At 36.2% G+C, this 27,811-nt stretch overlaps 1 protein-coding gene across 1 annotated transcript in view; it reads left to right on the top strand.

Moving 5' to 3' along the window:
* MIB1 (MIB E3 ubiquitin protein ligase 1) overlaps window positions 1–27,811 on the top strand; it is a 112,265-nt gene that overhangs the window by 34,516 nt on the left and 49,938 nt on the right. Inside the window, exons 7-11 of the mRNA XM_059039479.2 lie at window positions 2,178–2,361; window positions 8,597–8,741; window positions 9,769–9,902; window positions 16,275–16,382; window positions 27,112–27,309. Of these exons, the coding sequence (XP_058895462.1) occupies window positions 2,178–2,361; window positions 8,597–8,741; window positions 9,769–9,902; window positions 16,275–16,382; window positions 27,112–27,309 (769 nt within the window). The remainder of the gene's footprint in view (window positions 1–2,177; window positions 2,362–8,596; window positions 8,742–9,768; window positions 9,903–16,274; window positions 16,383–27,111; window positions 27,310–27,811) is intronic.

The following is a 27,811-nucleotide window of genomic DNA, read 5'->3' as shown; positions in this document are numbered from 1 at the left end:
CTTATCCTGTATTAGGCCCTGTGATTAGTGTTAGAATTACAGAGACAAACAAGACATGGTCCTCTGCTTTGAAGGAGTTTCTCTATTAATTTGGATAGACAAAGTCAGAAATAACTGTATTAAAATGTTTTAAGTAGTTATGATAGGTGAGTATTCAGGCTATTCTGAAGGTACAAAAGAAGAGTGGTCATATCAGCTGGACAAATACGAGAAAACTTAAGCGAGCATATTACATTAAGTAAGGTTGAAGGATTTGGTTTTCACCTGGGCAAGGGAGCGCTGTAGGCAGAAGGAACACCTTGTACTACCGTTCGAGCACTACACAGGTCTAGTAGATTCTGGAACTTTGGGAGTGAGGTAAATAAAGGGCACCATGGCTGATAAGACTGAAAACTTTTTGTATTTGAGTTTTATTCTTAACTGATCAGAGGCACTTCTTTCTCTTTGTGGTTGTTTTAGAAAGTTTACATGGTTATAGGAATTTAGTAAGCAGGGTTTTGTGTGTTGTGACCTCTCAGAGCCTTTTATATGCTAAGGACCATTATAATAAGGAAAAGAGGGTATAATATGCCATATTGTAAAAGTTTATTTGACTAGGGAACCTTATTTCCCTTGGAGTACCATATGGGACTAGGAGAAATGTGTTATACACAGTGGTACAACTTTTTGATGGGATATTAAGTAGTCAATAAAATGGTGGTTATGCAGATGGTGGCAGCATAGAAAAATGCTTATGTATAGGAAAGAAGAAATCCGAGTCCAAATTTATTTTGATAGTGATTACAAGGATGTAAGATACCCGTACATGGCAATTTAAAACTAGATGATATTTTTATCCATGAGATTGCAATGGTATGGGAAAATAGTATACTCTTTGTAGAGCAGTTTGGCTCTATCAGAATTGTAAACAAATATATACTTTGATTAGGTGGTTCCTTTAAGAATCTAATGAAATACTGACCCCCATGTGCACAAAGATGTACTTACAGTGATGTTCTTTATAGTGTTGTTCGTAATAATAGTGAAAATGTAGAATTACTTTATTTTTTTTTTTTTTTTTTTTTTTTTTTTTTTTTTTTTTTGCGGTATGCGGGCCTCTCACTGCTGTGGCCTCTCCCGTTGCGGAGCACAGGCTCCGGACGCACAGGCCCAGCGGCCACGGCTCACGGGCCCAGCCGCTCCGCGGCATGCGGGATCCTCCCGGACCAGGGCACGAACCCATGTCTCCTGCATCGGCAGGCGGATTCTCAACCACTGCGCCACCAGGGAAGCCCAAGAATTACTTTATTTTTTATTTTTTATTTTTTTTTTGCGGTATGCGGGCCTCTCACTGCTGTGGCCTCTCCCGTTGCGGAGCACAGGCTCCGGACGCACAGGCTCAGCGGCCATGGCTCACGGGCTTAGCTGCTCCGCGGCATGTGGGATCTTCCCGGACCAGGGCACGAACCCGTGTCTCCTGCATCGGCAGGCGGACCAAGAATTACTTTAAATGATAGTCAATAGGAGAATCACTAAGTACATTTGTGCATATCGATGCTATGGAATACTAGGTATCCATTAAATCAAAATAAATAGATCTATATCTGTCACATTGAAAAATAAATGTTCCAAGATGCATTCTCTGAGAAAAAAGAAGTCACAGAATAATATATATATGTATATTATGATCCCATTTATGGAAAACAAAACAACTCTCTTATAACCATCACTCTGCACATTAATAGAAGATCTGCAGGGCTACGCAATGTAGTATTAACTGTGGTGTCTAGTGGGGTGGGGAATGGTGATCCAGGTGTGTTTGTGTGAAATGGAACTTTCACTTTTACTTTACATGTTTATGAAATGTTTTAATTTTTAATGATTGTGTATTGTTTTTTTTGAGTGTGTGCTACTTTTTTAAATAACAATTTTATAAGACATGCAAGTGCAAATAAATCTAGACAGAATTGCTAGACAGAAGTTTATCATATTAGGGTGGTGAGATTATGGATAACTCTTTTCCCAAATCTGTATCATAAAATCATAAAAAGAAATACAAATCATTCAGGATGTAATTGTAAAGGATTGCTTTACACTGTTGGTGTGTTATAAAGCTCTTTTCCCTGTAATGGTTAACTAAGAATTTGTGGTAAAATTAAGTAAACTTACCTATGTTGAATTTTGGCTTTGATTTTTAGGTGGACCTTCAATCCTGCTGTTCTCACTAAAGCGAACATTGTCCGAAGTGGGGATGCTGCTCAGGGCGCAGAAGGAGGCCCCTCACAGTTCCAAGTGGGTGATCTTGTACAAGTTTGTTATGACCTGGAAAGAATTAAACTTCTACAGAGAGGACATGGAGAATGGGCTGAAGCTATGCTCCCAGTAAGTACATATGAAATAATTTGGGACTAGGAAATATACCATGTTTATGTAGTTTTTAAAAGTTTTTAAAACTTTGATTTTAGAAACGAAATTAGCATAATCCTTTGAGAATTGTAATCTTCATTGGCAGCTTAACATATGTTTGCCTTTTATTTTCTAACTTATTTCAGTTAGATTAGCCTGGGAAGGTCCAAAAAAGAGCCATAGTTAATATTTTTCAATAGAGCTTTTAGTGGAGAATGTAATGTTGGGGTGAGGCAAAGAGGCTTCCTGATATTTCACCCCAGAATGAGAGCGACGTGCTCATCCAGTCACCAGCAGTGCTGGACCACCGCTGCTCTCCTCACTTGGGGGCATGCCTCTCTAAAACTTAAGACTGCAAGAGCAGCTCAGAATGTGTGCCTTCTGAGATAGCTTTGCTCCCAAAGAGCTACAGTTTAATTTTTTATTTAGTCATTCAATACATTTTTTTGTCAAATGTTCAGCAGTAACAAAATAATTTGTTTGTTCTGCCCTCTTTTCATTCATCTTTCTCTTTCTCCATCTTCTCCTTGCTTCTGTCCTCCTGTCTCTTTCCTTCTGTACTACCTGTTTTATCCTGCCAACTGCCCTTACTGCCTTGCCCTGTATCCCATTCCTTTCCACCTTGCTATATCCTCCTCTTCAGCCCTCCACTTTGCCCACTCCCTGCTCCTGTCTCATCCTGTTCCAAATCCTATCTTCCCAAGTCCCATCCCATTTAAGCACCTCCTTCCTGTCCCATGTACCTCCTCTCCCACCCCCTTGATATGACATCCAACCCACCCTGGTGTGTTGTCTAGTCCTCTGTCCTGGTCAACACCTTTTTCTTTTCTTGTCCAGCCCCAACTCCTGCCCCATTTGCCCTCTGCCCCCTCCTATCCTGTCCAGTCCCCCTTTCCTATCCTTCATGGTGTCCTGTCCCTCCATCAGTCCATCCCTCCTTCCTGCCTTAGTCCTTCAGCAGATGTTTTAGCAGAAGCAGTATGCCTGTTAGCCTTCAGGGATGTAATAGTGAACACAACAGAAAAAAAAAAAAATCTCTGTTGTTGTGGTGCTTTCATTCAAAGACATTTCATAGTTTGCACGTGATGCTGACAATTTTATTGCTTTAGTTAGGTATTGAATAAGTGATAGTTGTATTTCAGGACTTTATTTTAAAATCATTATTTTTCTCCAAAAAGTTGAGTTCTATATAATCCCTCTTTGTTTTGTTTGCTTTTGGTTTTAAGTTGGTTAAAAAAATGTATTAATATACTTCAGGCTTCACTGTAGTGGGGTGTTATTTAAAATGTCATTTTTTGATGTGTTTTATAGGAGCTATATATACTATTTAAAATTATTTTATAGTCAAGATGTTTTTGTTTTTTCTCCTTATCAGTGACACCTTATAGCATCTTCCATATGTTGAGTGCCCAGTTATACTGAGCACTGTGCCGAATGATGTATACGTACATATATATGCAGCACATGCTATATATATGTTTACACATATATACATAAACATACAGACTTTATTTGTCTTAGGAATATTATAAGTAGGTGGTGGTATGACATCCTTATTTTAAATATGAGGAAATCAGAACTAAGATAATGAACTGGAATTTGAACCCAAATCTATATTACTTCAAAGCCTGTCTCCCATATTAAGCTGCTGTATAAGCAAAACCTCTAGGTAATTTCTAGAGGGCAGTACTCGGATTCCAGTAGTGATGTTTATCATTATTAGGATTTGAATCTTCTCAAATCCTCATGATAAAAACAGTCAACAACTAGATTAGTTAGCATAACCAAAAAAGCTACAAACATCTGTAACAAAGCCAGGTGATAGAATAGTCATAGTCTTTTGAATCTTAAAATGTGAATGAGTAAAGATAAACCATTGACAGCTACAGGGTCTGCATCTGTGTGGCAGCAGAGAGAATTAATGGAGCATCTGGTGGACCTGAGAAGGGGGAAACTCCAGAATAGCTAATGAGTATTCATTGGTTAGTGTGGTAGATTAATGTGATAACAACAGCCAACCTGGGAGAGCTCTTGTAGCCTCCGGTTTGGGGTGAGAGCAATAGGTCCATGCTAAAATCTGAAGGGACTGGAGTAGCCTGGGGCTATAAACTCTCCAAACCAACCAGCCAAATCTCCCTTCCGGGGCAGAGCCCTCCATTGAGGAGAAAATGCTGGGAATAGAACCAGATTGAGTAGGGTAGAGACAATAGGCACAAAGGAAAGAGTAAATCCAGGCAAAAGTTGGAAGGGATCATGGTCGAATCCCTATGCACTGTTGTTATTGAAAAAGGAGAATAAGGAATAGAATAACTTCTCCACAGGCAGATGAAAGTACATCAGAAAGATATGCTCAGAAAATGAAAATCTAATAATTCAAAATGAGCTAAAAAATTAAGAATATGATAAAAGACATGAAAGGATGAAATAAATCATAATTAGAAATGAGGTAGAACTTAGGAAAGAATTTTTAAAAATTCATTTCAGAAATGCAATAAGCTAGAAGCAACATAGAGCAAATAAATACAACAGATAATGCCTTAAGAGAAACAGAGGTAAAAAGGAGGAAAATTTTTAAAATCAAAAAGATAAGATGTATTTGAGAGAAAGTGACAAATATAGAATATCTAATATATGTGTATTAGGGAATCCTTGCAAAAAGGAAAAAACAGAAACCAAAGTAATGGAATATAACAAATGCTAAAATTTGTAATTCCAGGAAAGTTTACCTGAAATTGAAAGATTTGAAATTAAATATCAAAAGGGCACATTGCATACCTGGGAAAACTAACCCAGAACACCAAACAGAGCCATATTCTGGTAAAATAATAGAATCTTCAAGAAAAGAAAAAATTATTTGGGTATTTAGAAAAAAAGACCAAGTTACTTATAAAGGAAAGAAAATCAGATTGTTGTTAAGAAAAAAAATGTGATCTCAATGTTTTATGCCAGAAAACAGTGAAATAACATTTATTTAAGATGCTCAAGGAAAGAAAATGTAAACTAAGGGTTTTATATGTAACCAAACTGACTTTCAAGTACTGTAAAGGCTGTAGACTGCTGTGAAATGTAAGAATCCAGAGAATCACGTCCCCGTGAGCCTTTTCTGAGTAATCTATTAGAGAATTAGTTTTAGACAACCAAAATGACTGAAGAAATGTCAGCTGAAGGACTGGTAGTGATCATTAAGTAAATATTTATGTATTAAACTAAGATTAAATGATAGTTATAAAGGAAGGGGTAGAGTTTATAATGGTTATATGCTCTAACAACATAAAGTATGACTGTCAGAAAATGGGCTGGGAATGCAGAGAGGATATGGTAAGTTTAGTGAGCTGTTTGATTGCATTTTAGTTATTAATTGGGACTATATAAAGTTTAATATAAACTTTATATTTAAAAAAGCAAACAATGGAAGGATTAACCATAAAGTTTAAAAAAAGTTTTCATGTATAGAAAGGTAATATGATATGGGGGACAAAGGTAGAAGGGAAACATCTTTGAATATGTCTTGTTTTATAGATTTGATTTGAAATCACATGTATTTTATACAATTAGAAAACAAAATTAAGTTCAAAAAGGAAACTCCCCAAAGTGGAGAATAAAATGAAACAAATGAACCTAAGTGTGTTTCCTGTTGGCATAATCATACAGAGAGGAAATTCCAAGTGATTTCCAAACACAGTAATTTGTCCTTATAGGAGGTCTATGCCCTTCAGAACTGCATGAAAAAAAATTTAACAATTTTCATAAATTTATTGTTTGTGATAGTGCTGATATTGTTACTCTGAGACTGTTGTGTGTGTAATATGACAAAAAATCAAATGAGCAGTTATATGATAATTCTAATTCTGTTATTCCCAATGACCCTGAGGACCAGAATTATCAGAGTGGCAAAAAGGAGAGGTAGATGTAGTGTAGAAGAGGTTTAGTAAAGACCCTGTAGTCTGGAATTTGAATTGGGAGAGTGTTTGAACTCACGATTTATTTTATCTTTGTTTTAAAACACACTGTGCCTCCCTCCATTTCCTAGCTCTGTCCATGAAAAGGTGTGGAAACAGTGACCATTCCAGTAACAATAACCAACCTTAGTGCCTAGATTATGGTCTCGAAATAGCCTTTCCCTCTGTGAAGAATCAGGGCTCTTTGGAGAAATGGCTAATTCTAGTTCTTTGGCAGGAAATGAAGTAGATGTGCCTCATACCAGATAGCAAGGAAGCTATCAAAGATTTCTAGGTGATGTTAAAAAGATCTAGCAGCCAATTCGAAGGGTTTCTCACCAAATACAAAGAAAGACAGATGAATCTATTAAACTGCACCAATTAGTAAAATTAAGATTGGTTGAATCTTTATAGGACGAATAACCCTGTTTCTTCAACAAGTAATTTGCAAAGAAAAAAAATGTGTAGGTTTTGTTAGGAACTTGATTTAAACAAACTAAAAAAAATTGTTATTTGTGAGGCAATCGGAAATTTGAACACTGACTAGTAGTTTATTTTATTATAGAGTTATTGATAATTTGGGATAAGTTCATAATAGTATTGAAGTTATATTTTAAAAAAAGAGTTTACATGACAAAATAATACAGGAGGGGAGAATGGTGATGGGTGCATGAGGATTCAATATACCATTGTCTATTTTTGTGTGTTTGAGATTTTCCTTAATGGTTAAGGAGGAAAAAAAAAAGAATGCAGCCTCAAAGAGTTTGAGATAATGGTGGAAAATTCCAGGGGAAAATGTCTAATGAAGTTAAAATTGGTGTGTGTTTTGGGGCTAGGAGAGGGGTAAACAGGGCTGGAGTAGTATATTTTGAACTCTTTGGAAGTAAGACGATAGTTGTCAAGTGGATTAAATTTCCAAGAAAGTAGAGTAAAAAAACAAGGAATAAAGTTTGGGAGAATGAACAGACTTAGGAATCTGAAGAAGGGAAAGGAGCCAGTGAGTGGGAAAAGGGAAGGAACAGGCAGAAAGATTAGGCTGTCATCCAGAAATCAAGGGAATATTTTCAAGAAGTTGGAGTCAGATGCTGTGGAGAGGTCAAAAGAGAAAACAAGTTTAAGGGCAGTCTCTGTGTTAGGAAATAGTCAGATATTATCACTACTCTTCACCAGTTTTCTAGTGTTGTTATTGGCTATTCTGTTGTGCATAAGAGAATGGGTTTTGGACCCGAGTTTGAAATGGGGCTAATAAGATTACATAGCTTTCAGGATTTTACGTCTTAGGTGAGTCAATACGTATAAAGCTCTTAGAACAGTACCCACGTCATGAGGGCTGCTGCTTCTGGTTGTGTTCCGTACCTAATTGCTCTTCTTACTCCATATATTTAATAAGCATGTTACTTCTGTTTTGAAATCAGGCTTGATTCCATAAAGGATTTAAACATAGATGTAAGCTTTGAGCCCTTTTTGGTTTAAATTGCTTTTTTTAGAAATCAGTTTTTCTTTTTTTAGGCTAGATTGATGATGGTTTTGGACCACTTGCATTACAAGTTCTCAGGAAGTATCTTATGAGGTTAATAAAGGATTGGGGACTTCCCTGGTAGTGCAGTGGTTAAGAATCCACCTGCCAATGCAGGGGACACAGAAGATCCCACATGCTGTGGAGCAGCTAAGCCCATGTGCCACAATACTGAGCCTGTCTGTGCTCTAGAGCCCACAAGCCACAACTACTGAGCCCACATGCCACAACTACTGAAGCCTGCGCGCCTAGAGCCTGTGCTCCGCAACAGGAGAAGCCACTGCAATGAGAAGCCTATGCACTGCAATGAAGAGTAGCCCCTGCTTGCCGCAACTAGAGAAAGCCCGTGCACAGCAATGAAGACCCAATGCAGCCAACAATCAATTAATCAATAAATTTACAAAATAAATTTACAAAAAAAAGGATTGAATATCAGAAACCAAGATTTTGTGAACTTTTATGAGTAAAATAAATAAAAATAAAATAAATAAAAATTAAATAAAAATCATGATTGTTTTATATTGTGGAAATAGTTTTATTAAAATATTTCTTATATTGTGGAAATAGTTTTATTAAAATATTTTTTAAAGATACTCTTTAAAGTTTGTAACTAATAACCCATTTGAATGTGATTATCCTTAAAATTTTTTTTTTATTAGGACTGAAGTAAAATTAGTACTTTAAATATGTAAAAACTGGTGATTGATTTTTACAGTATATACTTCAGACTTGAAACATGAATCTAATTTTTTTTAAGACTTTAGGTAAAGTTGGCCGAGTACAACAAATTTATTCAGACAGTGATTTAAAGGTGGAAGTCTGTGGAACATCTTGGACGTATAATCCAGCAGCAGTTTCCAAGGTGGCATCTGCAGGATCAGCCATTAGCAATGCATCTGGTGGTATGTTTTGTTTCATGTTTCTCTAAAAGTAATAGGTTTACATTAGAACCTTTCCCAATTCCCCAATTCTTGTATACAGATAATGTTGTGGGTGACCTCCAGGTTTATTTTGTACTGCTTTCTACTTCTTTGCTTCTGTCTTGTCTTTCCTGCTGTAATTTGCTAATGTATTTGAAGTTTAAATCATGTGGTGTTATTTTTACCGTGAGGTTAGATGGCATCACAGTAGGCTGACTTTTAACAAATTGAAAGAGTGAAGGATGGTTAATATCCTTCTCTCAAGTAATGTGGACTAGGTGTTGGGCCTCTTCCCCACTTCGTGACTTTTTTCCTTTCCAGTAAGTAGATCCAAGAGTTAAGGAGTAGAACTGGGTAAATTTGCTACTGATAAATGCTATTTAGAAAAAAAATGATACTGAAAGGGTTTATGTAAAAACATCTCTGGTTGTTTCTTGTTTTAGTCAAAACCAATCAGTTGGCACCTTTGAAGTATGTTATTAACCCTTAGAGATCCATTTTTAACTGAAAATTGGTTTGTTCCTAAAATATTTCCCCAGACATTATAGAGATTATATTGCTTTTGAATCATAACCATTGATCTGTTGATCTAGTCTAAGATCTGTAACATTGAGCTCTGAGTGTCCATATGATATACTTAAGACCTGAAACACAATTTGTATCATTATGATACTCCCATTGTAGTGTGTTCATTTATAATATCTTTGGTATGACTCCTAAATCTTGAATTATAGTTTGTATGTAACTCTTCTTTTTCTGAAATGTTAACTTGAAATACATGAATTGGAGTAAACTGGGAATAACTATGGGCTCGAATTTAATGCAGCTTTATATGGTAGGAATTATAATGTGCATGGGTAATATCTGTAGCATAGTACAAAAATAATATTAATGATAGAAATAATAAAAAAGGAAAAGTATATATTATAGGCATATGGGTAATGCTTGTCTGTTAGTGGTTAAGGTTTGAGATCCTCCTATATTAGCAGCTTTATTTGATGCTTTACAGAAAGACTCTCCCAACTCTTGAAGAAATTATTTGAAACCCAAGAATCTGGTGACCTCAATGAAGAATTAGTTAAGGCTGCTGCCAATGGAGATGTTGCTAAAGTGGAAGATTTGCTAAAAAGACCAGATGTGGATGTGAGCATTTAAAAAATTATTTTGAAGCATACACAAGAATGGAATAGTTATAAGGAACCTTATACTTAAACAGTTATTAATATTTTGCCACGTGTGCTTCACCTGTTCCTTTTTGCTTGTTTTTCTCAGGTATCTTAAAGAAGACACTGGGCATCACTTCTTTATTGTGCATTTCTAAAAGATATTGACATTTTCTTAATACTAACTTTTAAAATTTTATGATTGACAAAATTTACTTTTAGGTTTTTAAGTAGTAAGTGTCCTTTTGGGAAATTCAGTGAAATTTTCTCATGTAAATGTTTTATTATGTTTAAAAATATATTTTAGTAAATTTTATAAGCAATTTTCCATCTCTCTTTTCAAAACATTTAATCTAAACTTTTTCCCTCCCCTTCTTATGAAAATTGACTGTTTCATAGTTTACGATGTAGGTGAAGTAGGGGTCATGCATTTTGTGAATCTTAATAGTTTATGTTATAATTTTACCATTTACAAAAGCCATATTTTATTTTTATTATTATTATTATTTTTTGCGGTACATGGGCCTCTCACTGTTGTGGCTCTGGACGGACACGCAGGCTCAGCGGCTCATGGCTCACAGGCCCAGATGCTCCGCTCCGGGGCATGTGGGATTCTCCATACCGGGACACAAACCCATGTCCCCTGCATCGGCAGGCAGACTCTCAACCACTGCGCCACCTGGGAAGCCCCACAAAAGCCATATTTTTTTATTTTATTTTATTTTTTTTTAATTTTTTTTTGTGGTACATGGGCCTCTCACTGTTGTAGCCTCTCCCGTTGCGGAGCACAGGCTCCGGACACGCAGGCTCAGCGGCCACGGCTCACGGGCCCAGCCGCTCCGCAGCATGTGGGATCCTGCTGGACCGGGGCACGAACTCGCGTCCCCTGCATCGGCAGGCGGTCTCTCAACCACTGCGCCACCAGGGAAGCCCCAAAAGCCATATTTTAAACGGGTTCAAAATTTAAATTTTGGTTCTCGCTTATCATCCATTGGCTTTGTCATTGCTACTATTGTGGCACCAGTATGATGTCAGTACCAGCCAAGAGACTGTAGGTTGAGTGTCAGTTTGGATCATTGTCACTGTGTAGTGAGGGCTTTTGTTGCCACATTTTTGTGTGCAAGTATGCTAGATAGTTTGACAAAGATCAGATCTGTAATTATAAGGTGTAAACATCTTATTTCTATGATCTCGTGGCATTTTAGGTTTATTAGAGATCAGTTGCAGCAGCATGACAGTGGTTTCTTGATTGGTTATGAGCTATGTCAAATAACAAATAATTTGTTTCAGATATTAAAGTTTTTTGAGTTTGGAAAATAGACTTATATTCAGTCAAGCAGATTTACATGTTATTGTACTTAATTTTTTCCTTTATTTAATTACTGATTTATTTTAGTTGTTTTTTAGAATGTCATACATTCTAAAAATTTCAAGGGAAAAACAGTTCTACAAGGTTTGTTATGAAAAACAGCATCTCTTTCTCAATCTTATTTTACTTTTCTTCAGAGGCAACTATTTTCACCTCTTTCAGCTGCTTTTCTTCATATACTTACCTCCACATCTTTCAATAACATTTCTATTGTTATTTCTTGATTTTTATGTTTTAGGAGTTATCTTTTGATACCTCTCTGTGAAGGTGAGGATTCAGCTTTCTTTTGCCACCTCCAGCCCATCCCCCACTAGACAGATACACACCTCTTCCAGGTTCTTAATATGGTATTATATTATATTGTAATTTTGTTAAGATTAAAATTAATTGTGCATGTTATTATTCAAATGACATTCATATCTGAGCTGTGGAGGATACTAGATTGTGTTTTCTTACACAACTTTTTGTTTTCCTTGGTGTTCATAATTGTTCTTTAAAAAAAAAAACTGAGGTGTAACTTACATACAGTGAAATACATGGATCAGTTTTGACAAATGCATATACCCACATAATCCACAGCCTTATTAAGATGTAGAACATTTCCTTCGTTCCAGAGAGTTCACTTGTAGTTTTTCCCAGTCTCTCTTAATCCCAAGAGATAATCTAAAATTATTTTCACTTATTAGTAATCTATATTGTTATAATTAATTCTTCTCCAAAATTCTCTCTAATTGTGTAATCTGTCAAGAAATCCAGGCACATCAGGTATGTATTCATTTCATCTTCTGAGAGAGATTTCTGTCAGTGCCTTCTGACCTGTTCCATTTGGCCAGGTTGCTCTCTGCCTGATGCCCGTTTGGAATGTCTCTCACCCATTATCCTGGAGGTGCCCTTCCCCTCTCTCCTGTGTTGGATTTTTTGTCTTCTGTATCCTCTGTCCTTCTGTTTCAAAGTTTATTCCTTCTTTTGTGAAGTATAGATTTTAGTAGCTTCTTCAGAAAAAGAGTGCATGGGAAATAGACCTTCAATATATATATTTTTTAACCTTACTGTTAGGTTTTAGATGGGAATAGAATTCAAGGTTAGATATTATTTTCCTTCAGAGTAATCCCATTTTCTTCCAGCATTCAGAATTGCTTTTGAGAAGACTTATTAAGCCATTCTAATTCCTGACGGATACTGCATGTGAGCTGTTTTTTCTTTCAAGCATGAACATCTCTTTTTGTCACCAGAGTCTGAACTTGTACAGTGTTGTGCCTTGATGTGGATCCATTTTCATCCATTACTTTTAATGCTTGATCTTTTTATTCTGGAAATCATGTCTTTCATATTTGGGAATTTTTGATCATTTTTTATTTTAGATTTTATTTTTAGAGCAGTTTTACAAACTAAAATTGAGAGAGGTACAAAGATTTCCCATGTATTCCCAGTCCATCCAAATGCATAGCCTCCCCCATTATCAACATCACTTGCTAGAATGGTACATTATTTTACTAAGGATGACCTATATTGACATATCATAATCACCCAAAGTCCATAGTTTACCTTAGAGTTCACTCTTGGTGTTGTACCTTCTATGGGTTTGTACTAAGGTATAATGATATGTATCCATCATTATAATATCATACAGAGTATTTTTACTGCCCTAAAAATCTTCTGTGGTCTGCCTATTCACCTCTTTTCCCCACCCCACCTCTGGCAACCACTGATCTTTTTATTGTATTTATAGTTTTGCCTTTTCCAGAATGTCATATAGTTGGAATCATATAGTATGTAACCTTTTCAGTTTGGCTTCTTTCACTTAGTAATAGGCATTTAAGTTTCTTCCATGTCCTTTCCGTGTCTTGATAGCTTGTTTCTTTTTAGTGCTGATTAATATTCCATTGTCTGGTTGCATCAGGGTTTATCCATTCACCTACTGTAGGACATATTGGTTGCTTCCAAGTTTTGTCAGTTATGAATAAAGCTGCTATAAATGTCTGTATGCAGGTTTTTGTGTGGATGTAAGTTTTCATCTTTCTTTAGATTAGTACTAAGGAATGTGATTGCTGGATCGTATAGTAAGAATGTGTTTCCCTGATGATATATATTGTGGAGCATCTTTTCATATGCTTATCTGCCATTTGTATGTCTTCTTTGGTGAGGTGTTTGTTCAGGTCTTTGGCCCATTTTTAATTGGGCTGTTTTCTTAATGTTGAGTTTTAAGAGTTCTTTGTATATTTTGGATAACAGTACTTTATTAGATATGTCTTTTGCAAATATTTTTTCCCAGTCTGTGGCTTGTCTTCTCATTACCTTGACATTTTGTTTTGCAGAGCAGAAAATCTTAATTTTAGTGAAGTTCAGCTTATCAACTATTTCTTTCATAGATCATGTCTTTGGTGTTGTACCTTTAAAAAAAAGTCATCACCATACCCAAGGTCATCTAGGGTTTCTCCTATGTTATCTTTTAGAAGTTTTATAGTTTTGTGTTTTACATTTAGGTCTGTGATCCATTTTAAGTTAATTTTTGTGAAAGGTGTAAGGTCTGTGTCTAGATTCATTTTTTGCATGTGGTTCCAGCACTATTTGTTAAAAAGATTATCTTTGCTCCATTGTATTGCCTTTGCTTCTTTGTTAAAAATCATTTGACTGTATTTATGAGGGGCTATTTCTGGGCTTTCTGTTCTTTTCCTTTGTTCCGTTTGTCTATTCTTTGGCCAGTACCACACTGTCTTGATTACTGTAGCTTTGTAGTAAGTCTTGGAGTCAGGTAGTGTCAGTCCTCCAGATTTGTTCTTCTTCAGTATTAAGTTGGCTATTCTGGGTCTTTTGCCTTTCAATATAAACTTTAGAATCAGTTTGTCAGTATCCATAAAATAACTTGCTGGGATTTTAATAAGGATTGCATTGAATTTATGGATCAAGTTGGGATGAACTGTTAGTCTTTCTATCCATGAACATGGAGTATACTCCATTTATTTAGTTCCTTGATTTCATTCATCAGAGTTTTGTAGTTCTCCTCATGTAGATCTTATACATATTTTGTTAGATTTATACCTTAGTGTTTGATTTTGGGGGGTGTAATGGTAATGTGATGGTATTGTGTTTTTTTATATACATTTCCTTGATTATTAGTAATGTTGAGCATCTTTCTATGTACCTGTTGGCCATCTGTATGTTTTCGTTGGAAAAATGTTCATTCAGATCCTCTGCTCATTCTTTAATCAAATTGTTTTTCTTGCTTTTGAGTTGTATGGGTTCTTTTTGTATTTTGGATATTAACTCCTTATCAGATATATGATTTGCTCATATTTTCTCCTATTCAGTAGGTTGCCTTTTCATTTTGTTGATTTCCTTTGCTGTGCCGTAATATTATGTTTTCAGTTTCATATTCTACTTATTTGTTAGTATATAGGAATGCAATTGACACTTGTGTATTAACCTTGTATCCTGCAGCCTAGCTATAATTGCTTATTAGTTCCAGGAGTTTTTTTGTCTCTTCTTTCAGATTTTCTACATAGATGATCATGTCATCTGCGAACAAGGACAGTTTCCTGTCTTCCTTCTCAATCTGTATACCTTTTATTTTCTTTTCTTGCCTTACTGTATTAGCAAGGATTTCTAGTATGATGTTGAAAATGAGTGGTGGGAGTGGACCTGCCTGCCTTGTACCCAATTTTAATAGGAAAGTTTGGAGTTCTCACCATTAAATATGATGCTAGCTGTAATTTTTTTGTACCTAGTCTTTTTCAAATTGAGAAAGTTCCCCTTTACTCCTTGTTTACTGAGAGTTTTTATGATGGGTGTTGGATTTTGTCACATGCTTTTTCTGCAGCTATTGATACGATCATGTGATTTTTCTTTTTAACTCTGTTCGTGTGATGGATTACGTTAATTGAGTTTTGAATGTTGAACCAGCCTTCCATACCTGGGATAAATTCTACTTAGTTGTGGTGTATAATTCTTTATGTACTTTTTGGGATTTGATTTGCTAACATTTTGTTGAGGATTTGTGTGTGTGTGTGTGTGTGTGTGTGTGTGTGTGTGTGTGTGTGTGTGTGTGTGTGGTACGCAGGCCTCTCACTGTTGTGGCCTCTCCCATTGCGGAGCACAGGCTCCAGATGTGCAGGCTTAGCGGCCATGGCTCACGGGCCTAGCCGCTCCACGGCATGTGGGATCTTCCTGGACCGGGGCACGAACCCGTGTCCCCTGCATCGGCAGGGACTCTCAACCACTGCACCACCAGGGAAGCCCCATATTATCCTTTTAATGTCCATGGGATCTGTAATGATATCCCCCTTTTCTTACATTAGTAGTTGGTGTCCTTAACCATTTTTTATAAAAGGTTTTATGGATGGGAGTGAATGTAGTGGGATTAAGGAATTATACTTAGACTTGGGTGTATCCATGAATGAGTAATGCATTTATACAACATCTGAAGTGAAGAAAAGGTTGGTTGAAAATTACTGCTTTATATTAGAACAGTTGTGTATAGCTACCCTGGTGACTCATTTATATATGCTTCATGGTAGTTTGCATTTGTCAGACTACCATTAGCATTTGGTTATATTGGCTGAATTGAATTTCTTTATACTGTAGCAGACAGTATCTTTTCTAAATGTTTTTCCATTCACCTCATTGCTTTTTCTTCATTGAAACAGACTCTGAGATTGAATAATTCAAGTAGACATATACATACATACAAAACAAATGTAACTTACTTCCCTTCGTCCCTTCTTCCCCTCCTTCTTTTCTATTTTCACCTTTGCAGACTGCCTAAAAGTTTTCATAACTCTTTGAACAATGGAAATTTCAAAGTGCCTGTATCCCTGCCTAAATTAGAGAAACCAGTTTCTGGTGATTTATGCTAGGATATATAGAACACCAACCTAAATTGTTTTCATAGAATCATATAATTTGCTGGCTTTAAACCTACACTGTATGTATATATTGGCTCTTTCTGATTTGTGACATTCCTTCATCCTTTCTTTTTTTATTTAGGTGAATGGACAGTGTGCTGGTCACACAGCCATGCAAGCTGCTAGTCAGAATGGACATGTTGACATTTTGAAGTTACTTTTGAAGCAAAATGTGGATGTAGAAGCAGAGGTAATTAAAACTAAGCTTAAAGAATATTTTAAGTAAAAATTAATGTCCTAGAAATGGTACTTCTTATTATGAGATGGATTTTTTTCATTTTGAAATTTAATATTAACCTAAGGCTCTTCTGATTGAAAAGAAAAATTTGACAAAAGACAGCTTGAAGCATTTCATGTTTTTCTGTGATTGCTCAATATTCTAGGCATAACCCTAAGTGAAGGTAGTTGAGTTTCCCTTTGCTATGGTAGGACCACCATGTTGTTGGGAGCCCGGTTGGATTTACCCATGAGTCATGCTGGGGAAATTGAGGGAATAGGAATATAAATCATGTGTGGCAAGATTTTTCCTGATATGTGACACTCAGAGGCCTTTTGTTGTTGTTGTTGATCTCCTGAGGGAAAAAGTAAACTAGAATTTGTTTATTCTTTTTGTTTCCTGATCTTTATATGGGTTTTTGAAGATTTTTACAATGCATGTTTATTGCTCTGTGTGTGTATGTGCTTAATTTAGAGTATATTCTTATTAAAGGAGAAATAAATGATTTTTACTATCATTGGAATTTCATTGTATGGCTGGTATGAGGGATGGCTCCCTTTGTTGTAGTTAACTATAACTTCATCACTTAAAGAATATATCAGAATTACATTTGTTTTAGTCTAATACAAGATTATTTAGGAATAAGCCAAATTCTATCGAAGTTTAACTAGGCAAAAGGTTGCAATTGTGTCCAAATGACACTCTCAGCTGAGGAAGCTATTTAATATGGATTTGAATTTCTGAGGGCTAAATTTGTTGACCAGCCTGTTTTTATTAATTATAAAATTTTAATGACATATATTTGAAAAGAGAAGTCTTACATTAGTTTTGCTTTTTTTCCCCAGTTGTTTGTATCTTGAGTTGTTGGACAGCTACTAAAGAGCCATTGGTTTTGTAGGTGTAAATAAGTCATCTTTGATGTTTGAATTTTTCTTTTGCTTAGAGCTTGAATTTTAAATTAGTATATTATACGTTTGTAAACTATATCAGACGTGTAGAATAGGGATGCAGCTGTGGGGTGGGGAACGAAGTTAGCACTATTTCTCAAGAGTAGGTTTTTTTTTCCTTAATTGAACTCAAAATCAAAGCAAATGGTTAGTTATTACTGTACACATAAGCTTGGAGTTGGAGTGAAGCTCAGTAGGCTAGGTGTTTGTAAATAATTTATCTTTTCACTTTGGAAACCACATTTCTTAACTAAAGCAGTAAGGTACAGGTGGACTTCTACCATACCTCCTCCTTTGGATTTCCATTCTGTGCATTTTCTGTTTTAAAAACCATTGTAGGCAGATGTAATTTGTAGAAATAGTGTGAAAAAGGAATATTTACACATCAGGTTAAATTAATAACACATTGTCCCAATTGGTAGAGGAAAAACTACATTTAAAAATTGGATTGGATTGAAATATAAATATAATTCATTGCCTAAGAGTAAAACAAAAATTTATCAAAGTTTCATTTTTCTAGAATATAAGAATTAACATTGTCTGTCATAAACAGCAGTATAGTTTGTTTAAAATAGTGATTCTTAATTGGGGCACATTTTTGTCCCATTGGGGACATTTTGTGGAGACATTTTTGATTGTCACAACTGATTGCTGGGGAGCAAGGGAGTATTACTGGCATCTAATGGGTAGGAACTAAGGATGCTACTAAATATCCTGCAGTGTACAGGACAGCTCTCACAACAAAGAGTTATCTGGTCCAAAAATGTCAGTAGTGCTGAAGTTGGGAAATCCTGGTTTAAAAGTTGGAGAAAATAGTTAATTTTACGAATGCACTTAAAATTGTGATTCATCATGCACTAGCTTGTTTGTAAGTTGATTGGTTGCTATTAATTTTTTTTATTATTGGAAATTTTAAACATGTATAGAAATAGAATAGTATAATGAATCCTGTGTACCCATTACTCTACTTCAGTTATTTTTCCTGGTCAATTTTGTCTTATCTGTACCCTCTTGCCTCCCATTTCCTCCACTGACTTATTTTGAAGCAGATCCAGATATCATATTATTTAATCTGTAAATATTTTAGTATGTATCCTAGAAGATAAGTACTCTTTTCTAAAAACTTTATTGTACCTTGAACACATGTAGACACGATAATTTAACAATGATTTTTAAAAAATCTAATTTTATTAAAAGTTTTGAGGTTAGTTGAAGAATAAAGAGAATAATATATTTTGTTGTCTAGTTATCTCATTCTGTATCTGTATTTTTTTCATCTCCCTCAGGAATTAAGCTCAAGATAGTATAGATTACAGGTTGCAAACTATAGCCTTCAGGCCAAGTCCAGCCCTTCATTTGTATTTTTAAGTATTATTGGAACACATCACACCCATTAATTAATTTTATTGTGTATGGCTGCTTTTGTGCTACAACTGCAGAATTGACTAGTTGTGTAGTTGTGACAAGAGATCATATAACCTGTAAAACCTAAAATATTTACTTTCTGGCCCTTCACAGAAAAGTTTTCTGGCCCCTAATATAGATGACTATTACAGATTTTAGTTGATTTAAGCTGTTATTAAACTAAATTATTTGTTATATATTATACCTTTCAAATATGTGATAAGGTTACCTTTTTTCCCTATTTCTTTTTCTTAGGGAAAACTCAGAGCTATTTTGGAAAGTTGGTTGTCTCCATGTATGACCTACTGAGTACAGTAGGATTACATTTTGTTTCCTTCTTAATATTTAGTTAAAGGCACCAAGGACTGTGAGATCTTAGATATGTTGATATGGGTGAGCTAGTGTTTGATCCTCCAGGGACTCAGTTTTTTTAATTTTTAAATTTTTTTCGGTATGCGGGCCTCTCACTGTTGTGGCCTCTCCCGTTGCAGAGCACGGGCTGCGGACGCACAGGCTCAGCGGCCATGGCTCATGGGTCCAGCCGCTCCGTGGCATGTGGGATCTTCCCAGACCGTGGCACAAACCCGTGTCCCCTGCATCGGCAGGTGGACTCTCAGCCACTGCACCACCAAGGAAGCCCCAGTTGTTGTTTTTTTTTCCCCTACTGATGAATATAATAGGTAAAGGTGTGGAGGATTTATTTTAATGGAAAGGAAACCCAGTTTTAAAAAGTGTGTTCTTTACAGTAAGTTTTTCAGATATGGTACAAATATATACTGAAGATATCAGTAAACTTTAGGTGGTTTCATTATTTAAGGTTAATGAAAACTCTTTTAATGGAGAATATTAATAGTAGGGAACAGTACTCGACATTGTCAGAAAACCCAAGTTTTAATGGTATTGTTGCTGTCTAAAATTATATTGGGCAAAAAGTTTAATTGGTATAAGCTTCAGTTTCCTCATCTATGAAAATAACTGAAAGGGTTGGGGAATAGAGTAAGGGAAATAATTAAGATACCATTTTTAATGTAGAACACAGTGGGAATTTAAAGTATCATTATTACCTGTGTTTTTTTAAAAAATTAATTTATCTGTTTTATTTTTGGCTGCGTTGGGTCTTCGTTGCTGCGCACGGGCTTTCTCTAGTTGCAGCGAGTGGCGGCTACTCTTCGTTGCAGTGTGCAGGCTTCTCATTGCGATGGCTTCTCTTGTTGCAGAGCACAGGCTCTAGGCACACGGGCTTCAGTAGTTGTGGCTCGCGGGCTCTAGAGCGCAGGCTCAGTAGTTGTGGCACATGGGCTTAGTTGCTCCGCAGCATGTGGGATCTTCCCGGACTAGGGCTTGAACCCATGTCCCCTGCACTGGCACGTGGATTTTTAAGCACTGCGCCACCAGGGAAGTCCCTGACTGTTCTTATTAAAGATTTCATTCCAACTATTGGGAGTTAGCACAGTTTCTCAAAAAAAAAAAAAAAAACAACCCAGGTGCTAATTCTGTCTGATTCTGCTTACCTAGTTAATGAAAGCAAAACTGTATAAACATTTTATTTAACTGTAATCTGAAAAGGAATGGGCAAGTAGACTTTAAGACTGGTCAGTTTAAGGAAATTCTTTTCTTAAAAACAAGTCAGAACTCAGAATAATAATATCCAGAATGGCTCTAGGAATTGGTATACGTGGTTCCTGGGGATCCATGTTAATTCAGATTGTGACTAGAGGCTTTCCCACCTCCCTACATGCCCCCCGAAACACTGGCACTATTAAAAACATGGGATGTCAAAAGAAAGATTTTATTTATAAGACCCAGAAAAGTCGTTAAGGTGCCTTTTAGAGGAAGGCAGACTGCAATCTAAGATTGCCCAAATAAAAAAGGTCAGGTTTTAAAAGGGGACATATCATAGTTTTATAGTTCTCCCTTATCAGTAAATTTAATTGTGCAGGTTGGGTCTTAAGAATCATCATTCGTTGATTCATCTTTTTTTTCCCCATATTCCTCATTTGGTCTATCACTAAATCCTGTTAGCTCTTTAAAATATATCCAGAATTTAAACAGTTTTCATCTTCCCTGCTGCCACTGTGCTGGTCTCACACTTCTCTTCTCCCAGATATCTTCATGGCCTTCTCTCTCACTTCTTTCAGGTATTTACTCAAACCTTCCTTGGGAGGGGCCATCCCTTGGCTGTTTAATCTTTTTTCCCTGCTGTTTTTTCTCCTTGGCACTTTGTACTACCTAACATTTACATTTTATTTACTTATTTCATTTATAATATTCTGTCTCCCCCACTAGAATGTGAACTCCATGAGGGTGAACTTTATCTTGCCCATTGTTGTTCTCCAGTGTCCAGAACGGTACTGAGCTCATAGTAGGCACCTAGTAAATACTCATTGAAGGAATGAATAAATGAATGAATGAACAAACCAGAATACACCATTTTCAGACAATCTAAAGGTTTTAATATCACAATACCAGCATCTTGATTAACTGAACAAGTTTTAAGGAAAATAAGATGAAGTACAACATTATATTTGAGAATAATAAAATATTGACCTAATAATATAATAGTTGACCTAATTTACTGAAAGTATCAGTGAGTTCAGGAAATACTTAATTTCATTGATGGCAAAAATCATGGGGACTTCCCTGGTGGTGCAATGGTTAAGAATCTGCCTGCCAGTGCAGGGGACATGGGTTCAAGCCCTTGTCCGGGAAGATCCTATGTGCCGTGGAGCAACTAAGCTCGTGTGCCACAACTACTCAGCCTGCGAGCCACAACTCCTGAGCTTGTGAGCCACAGCTACTGAAGCCTGTGTGCCTAGAGCCTGTGCTCTGCAACAAGAGAAGCCAGAGCAATGAGAAGCCCATGCACTGCAATTAAGAGAAGCCCATGCACTGCAATTAAGAGTAACCCCTGCTCGCTGCAACTAGATAAAGCCCTCGTGCAGCAACAAAGACGCAACGCAGCCCAAAAAAAACAAACAAAAAATCATGATGGTTACCAAGAGGATTCTGGTGGAGTAGGAAGTACTAGGAATCCATCTCCCCATCTAGACAACAACTGCACTGGCAGAATCTTTCTGATGTAACTTTTAGAACTCTGGCTTCTGTTGAAGGCTTGCTACTTCCAAGGGAAGGCTTAGGGGTTAATTGTGGTTAATTTTGGTCAATTTCAGCTCTTAGCTCAGCAGGAGCTACACATACCCCACCCTCCAGCCCAGTGACAGGCAGCCAGGTATGTGTTCTTAGATTAGCTTGCAGGGTGTTCTAATCCTTGATTGCTGCTTCTGATTATGGAGGTGCAGGCACAGAGGTGGGTAGCCATTGTTGCACCCTCCCATTGTTGCAAGCCCTTCCTCATTGGCTGAAGTTACTTCCAGAGGATTTAAAGGTCTGCATTCTTTTCCGCTTCCCCTCCCATTTTTCTCTTTTTCTCCTTTTGGGAGCCTGGCATTAAAGACTATGACATTCAAAAGCAACTGCATATATGAGGGAAATTAGAAAGGCATTGCACATACCTGAGGAAAGGTGCAGGCTCAGAAAAGACCCAAGGAGACCTTAAGTTTACACCTCAGGCTGTAAGCATGAAGACAGTCTAAAACAGTCAAAACCAAACCAAAACCAAAAACAAACCCTGCAGAAGGAGAAGACTCTGATTTCCAGACTTACGGCATTATTAGATTCAAATGTCCAGTTTTCAACAGAAAAATCACAAGGTAAACAGCAAAATAGGAAAATATGGCCCATTCAAAGGAAAAAAAATAAACCAACAAGTAAATGTATCTGAGAAAAACCAGATGGCAATCTACTAGACAATGACTCTAAAACAGTTGTCTTAAAGATTCTCAAAGAACTAAATGAAGATGTGTAGAAAGTCAAGAAAATTACGTATGAACAAAATGGAAATATCAATGAAGACATAGATCACCTAAAAAGAAACTAAAAACAAATTCCAAAGCTGAAAAGTACGAGAACTTAAATGAAAACTTCATAGGGGAATTCAAAGAGAGATTTAACCAGGCAGAAGAAAGAACCAGTGAACTGGAAAGATAGGACAATGGAAATGATCAAGTCTGAGAACCAGAAAGAAAAAAGAAGAAAAATGAAGAGAGCCTAAGGGACCTGTGGGGCATCATCAAGTGGACCACCATACGCATTGTGAGAATCCTAAAAAGAGAAGGCAGAAAGAGAGAAAGGGGCAGAGAGGTTATTTGAAGAAACAATGGCTAGAAACTCCCCAGATTTGATGAAAGATATAAACATCCAAAAAGCAGAACGAATTCCAAATAGGATGAACTCAGCCCCACATTGAGATACATTATAATCAAACTTCCAAAAGACAAAGAGAGAATCTTGAAAGCAGCAAGAGAGAAGCGTCTCTTCACTTATAAGAGATCCTTTTAAGATTTTCAACAGATTTCTCATCAAAAACTTCGGAGGCCAGAAGATAGTGGGCTGATACCTTCAAAGTGCTAAAAAGGAAGAAACAAAAAACAAAAAAAACCCTGTCAGACAAGAATCATATATCTAGCAAAACTGTACTTCAGAAATGAGGGAGAAATTAAGACATTCCCAGACAAAAGCTGAAGGAGTTTGTTGCCACTGGACCTGCCTTGTAAGAATCCCAAAAGGGAGTCCTGCAGGTTGAAATGAAAGGATATTAGACAGTAACCCGAAGTCATATGAAGAAATAAAATCTCAGTAAAGGCAAATACAAGGGCAATTATAAAAGAAAGCATTATTTTAACAACAGTTTGTAACTCCACATCTTATTTTCTACATAATTTAAGAGACTGATGGATTTTTAAAAAACAGTTATTAGCTTATGTTTTGGGGCACACGGTGTATGTACAAAGATGTAATTTTGTGACATCAGTAACTTGATAGGGGTGGGGATGGAGCTGTAAACAAGTAGAGTTTTTGTACATCGTTGAAGTTAAGCTGGTATAAATTCAAATTAGATTGTTATAACTTTAGGAAGTTAAATGTAATCCCTGTGGTGACCACAAAGAAAACAGTTACAGCATAAAGGAAATGAGAAGGAAATTAAAACATTTCACTACAAAAGATCAACTAAATACAAAAGAGACAGTAATGTAGGAAATGAGGGGGAAAAAAGGCTGTATGGTATATGGAAAACAAATAGCAAAGTTATGGAAGTTTTTCCTTCTCAGTAATTACTTTAAATGGATTAAACTCCAAAAGACAGAGACAGCAGAATGGATTAAAAAAAATATTCTAACTGTGCACAGTCTGTAGGAGACTTATTTTAGATGCAGAGACACAGGTATGTTATTTGTATTTTACCACAATAAAAAATCATTAAAAAAATGACTGAGGAAAAAAATGCATGATTGTTATTAAGGCATATTAAGGATTCAATTCAACACCCATTTTGGTTCTTACTAGTAGTAGGTAGTATGATACCTCTTGGGAATAAAGATGATTAAGATGCAGTCGTAGCCCACACGAAGCTCACAGTTAAATAAAAATGACAGACATGCAACCTAATTATTATTCTGTAGTGTGATAAGTGATATGACAGAAGGAGAGTTAAAATAATTTTGTAAGAGTCAGGGCAAGTTTCATAGGAGAGGAGTTACCTGAGCTGAGTTTTAAAGAATGTGTATTTTCAAACCAAAAAGGTAATGACTAAGAGCATTGAAGTCTGAGAGCAGCACATGAACATATGGGGTGAAGTAAGTTGGTAAGTTAGTTTTATATATGAGAGAACATGGCAGCAGATGAGTCTGGAATGGTCCACAGAAGTAAGCTTTAAAAGAGGTTTGTTCTTTAATTAGTGGAGTTACGTTAAAGAGTTTTAAACATAGATTCTGTGTTTTACAAAGAGAATTCTGTTTTGTGTGTGAAGAATAGATTGGGGTAAAAATGCTGGGTGAGCTATGGCAGTAGGTCAAGTGAATGAGAATGAAGGAAGGTCTGAATTAATTAGCTGTAGAATTGGACAAGAGAGAATAGATAGCCATAGAATTTGGTGTTTGACCTAGGGGTTCAGGGAAAGGAAGTAGGTGAGCATGACCTACAGATCCTGATTTTGTTGACTGTACAGTCTGTGGTTTTATCAGCTAAGATAGGGAAGAGTGGAGCAAGAACAGGTTTTGGAGGTTGAGAGGAAACAGAGGGGGGCAAGAGGATAGAAAAAACCAAGATCAGTTTAAGATTTAATTTGAGGCCCCTTTACAGATCTTTTTAGGTAACCTTTTGGGAGTGAGCTATTGTGTTGTGTTTGTTGGCAGTATCAAAGACAGAATAATGACCTCAAAGTTTGAGGTTTTTAGGAATATTTAAGATAAATTCGGAAGAAAGCAACAAAACCTGTAAGTTAAGGTCTTCGTTCAACTGAGATTTTCTAATTTAGAATAAAAATCTGGAAATTAATTGTTGTTTTCTAGTGTGTATATGTATTTTCCAAAATCTTTAAGCTTTCCTTATGTATTTCCCTTTGACATATATTTGGGTTTTAAGTTTTTAGGTTTTTTAAAAAAATGTAAACAAATTGTTGACGGAACCTGCATAAAAGTGTTTCGGTAGCAGTTTTCTAACTAACAATCATAAATATATGGTACACTTCATAAATAGTTCCTTTTTTTTTTTTTTTTTTTTTTTTTGCGGTACGTGGGCCTCTCACTGTTGTGGCCTCTCCCTCTGCGGAGCACAGGCTCCGGACGCACAGGCCCAGCGGCCATGGCTCACGGGCCCAGCCGCTCCATGGCATGTGGGATCTTCCCAGACCGGGGCACGAACCCGTGTCCCCTGCATTGGCAGGCGGACTCTCAACCACTGCGCCACCAGGGAAGCCCCAATAGTTCCTATTTTTATTCAGTGAGTGTTAGTGGATGCCCATTTTTAATGGTAGGAGGACCACTAGATAGGCTTAAAAATTATAACAGAAAATAAATCCAGATTGGAGGTTAGGAAGATCTTACATCTAAAATTCTGAAGTACTGAGATGTGTTACTAGAGAGGTTAACAATACATACACACAAACATATTTATTTTGTAAGAAACTTGTTTTTCTGGAATGTTTAAATATAATGCTACTCAGAGGCACAAGAGTTGAATCTTAAACCTTTCCTGTGGTAGTTTGCCAGTTCCTTTATGCTTAATGTTAAGAGATAACAAAAACTCCTAACCTTGTTTACCTGGAATGTTGGTAAGGTAGAAGTACTCCTGAGTCTTTGTTTCCTACCTTTTCAAGAATGGTTGTCAAGTTGTCATGGACTTCTACTTGAGTGGTTTTACTTTTAGTATCTGTTTGAGAAAATATGCAAAGACCAAAAACTGTTTTGAATTCAGCAACTGTTTTATTTGTTTTAAATGTATTTAACCACAGTGGTATTTATCTGTGTTATCTTTGAAAAGTAGTTCAGATAAGCTCCAGTGCCATGTGGATTTTCAAACCACTTGCAAAAACTAGAGTCCTTCAGGGGCTACCATGGGTTGGAGAAAGTCTGAGAGTATGCTTACATTTGGGTGTTAAAATTTGAGATGTGTATGGAATAAAGACAATACCCTTATAATATCCTTTTCCATCTGCATCTAGCAAGGTAGTGAGACTCTTTTTGGTATGGACTGTGTATATTATCTTTATGGTGCAGTACAAGCATTTTTTTTTTTTAAGCAGTTTCTTGCATTTGAAAAAAATTAAAGCAGTTGGGTCTTTTTCTACCTCTCATCTCCTCAGAAATATTCCAGCAGAAGGTGAGGCATTGCTACTGGTTTCCTCTGAAATAGTTTTGGAATTTTGGATGTATAAAATTATACTTGTTTATGTTTCATTTTTATGTTTAAATGAAATACTTAATTTTTTTCTGTTCTTAAATGTACAGAAAAGTGTATGCTCACCAGTCAGAGATAACCAATGTTAACATGTTGATAAATTTCTCCCCCTTAAAGCTAGTTGAGATCATACTGTTTGGCATTCATTCTTTTTTTTTTTTTTAAATTATGCAATTGCTAGCATAATTTTTATGTTATTAAAAAATCTGTGTAACATTTTTTAAAATGAAAAAAACTTCATATACTTGTGTTGTGATTTAACATTTTCTAATGTTGGTTTACCATCATGGCTGATAAATTAGGAGTACTGAAGAATCAAGCTACTTCTGATATAACTGTTGGTCTGGTATATGTGTGCGTGATATAATGACCCAGATCATCATTTATCTTTGGAGTTAATCACGATTCAAGCGAATTTCTAGTTATTTTGTTGGCTCCATTCTGTTTTCTGTTTCCTTTTCTCACATTAATATGGTTCTTGATGAATTATTATAGCTTCGAGTTTTATTTTTCTTTCTACAATATTCACTGACTCAGATTTAAATGCTGCTGTTTAGGATAAAGATGGAGATAGAGCCGTTCACCATGCAGCTTTTGGAGATGAAGGTGCTGTTATAGAAGTTCTGCACCGAGGCAGTGCTGATCTGAATGCACGAAACAAGCGCCGGCAGACACCACTTCATATTGCTGTCAATAAAGGTCACCTTCAAGTGGTGAAGACTTTATTGGACTTTGGCTGTCACCCCAGTCTTCAGGTAAAACCTTTAAAGGAGTATATTCTGCAGGTATTGCTAGGATTCTATTAAATGGAAGTACTAGGTTTTGTGGTAAGCATTCTTTTGTTTTCAGTTCTTTTTTGTATGATCAATCATAGTAAATGATACTGAAGGTATAGAATGTCATAAACTTGGCAGTTATTCCTTCTTAGAAAAGCCTTTATTAAGAAAGTGTCAGTAAATCGATTTTGTTTGGGGGAGTTGGGGACTTGTGAAAATATCAGCTCTGAGTTGATTTGATTTAACTTTATTGATCATGACAGTGAGCTTCAGCATTTCATTATAGTTACTTCAGAGGTATCAAAAGTATTTTAATTGTAGCTTAATTTATCTTAGAGTCTGGGTCTAGTCATTAATCCAGTCTTGGAAGATTTTCTGATTTGGAAAATATATATAGGGTTTTAGGATTGATTTGTAGTAGGACCTAATTTTTGAAGGAAGAGTCACCTAAGAAATGATTCTTCCCATCTAAAGTTTTGGC

Source organism: Kogia breviceps, chromosome 15 (assembly GCF_026419965.1).
Source record: "Kogia breviceps isolate mKogBre1 chromosome 15, mKogBre1 haplotype 1, whole genome shotgun sequence".
Classification (NCBI taxonomy): Eukaryota; Metazoa; Chordata; class Mammalia; order Artiodactyla; family Physeteridae; genus Kogia; species Kogia breviceps.
The sequence above is the reverse complement of the archived record's forward strand: the minus strand, read 5'-3'. Positions and strand labels throughout refer to the sequence as shown.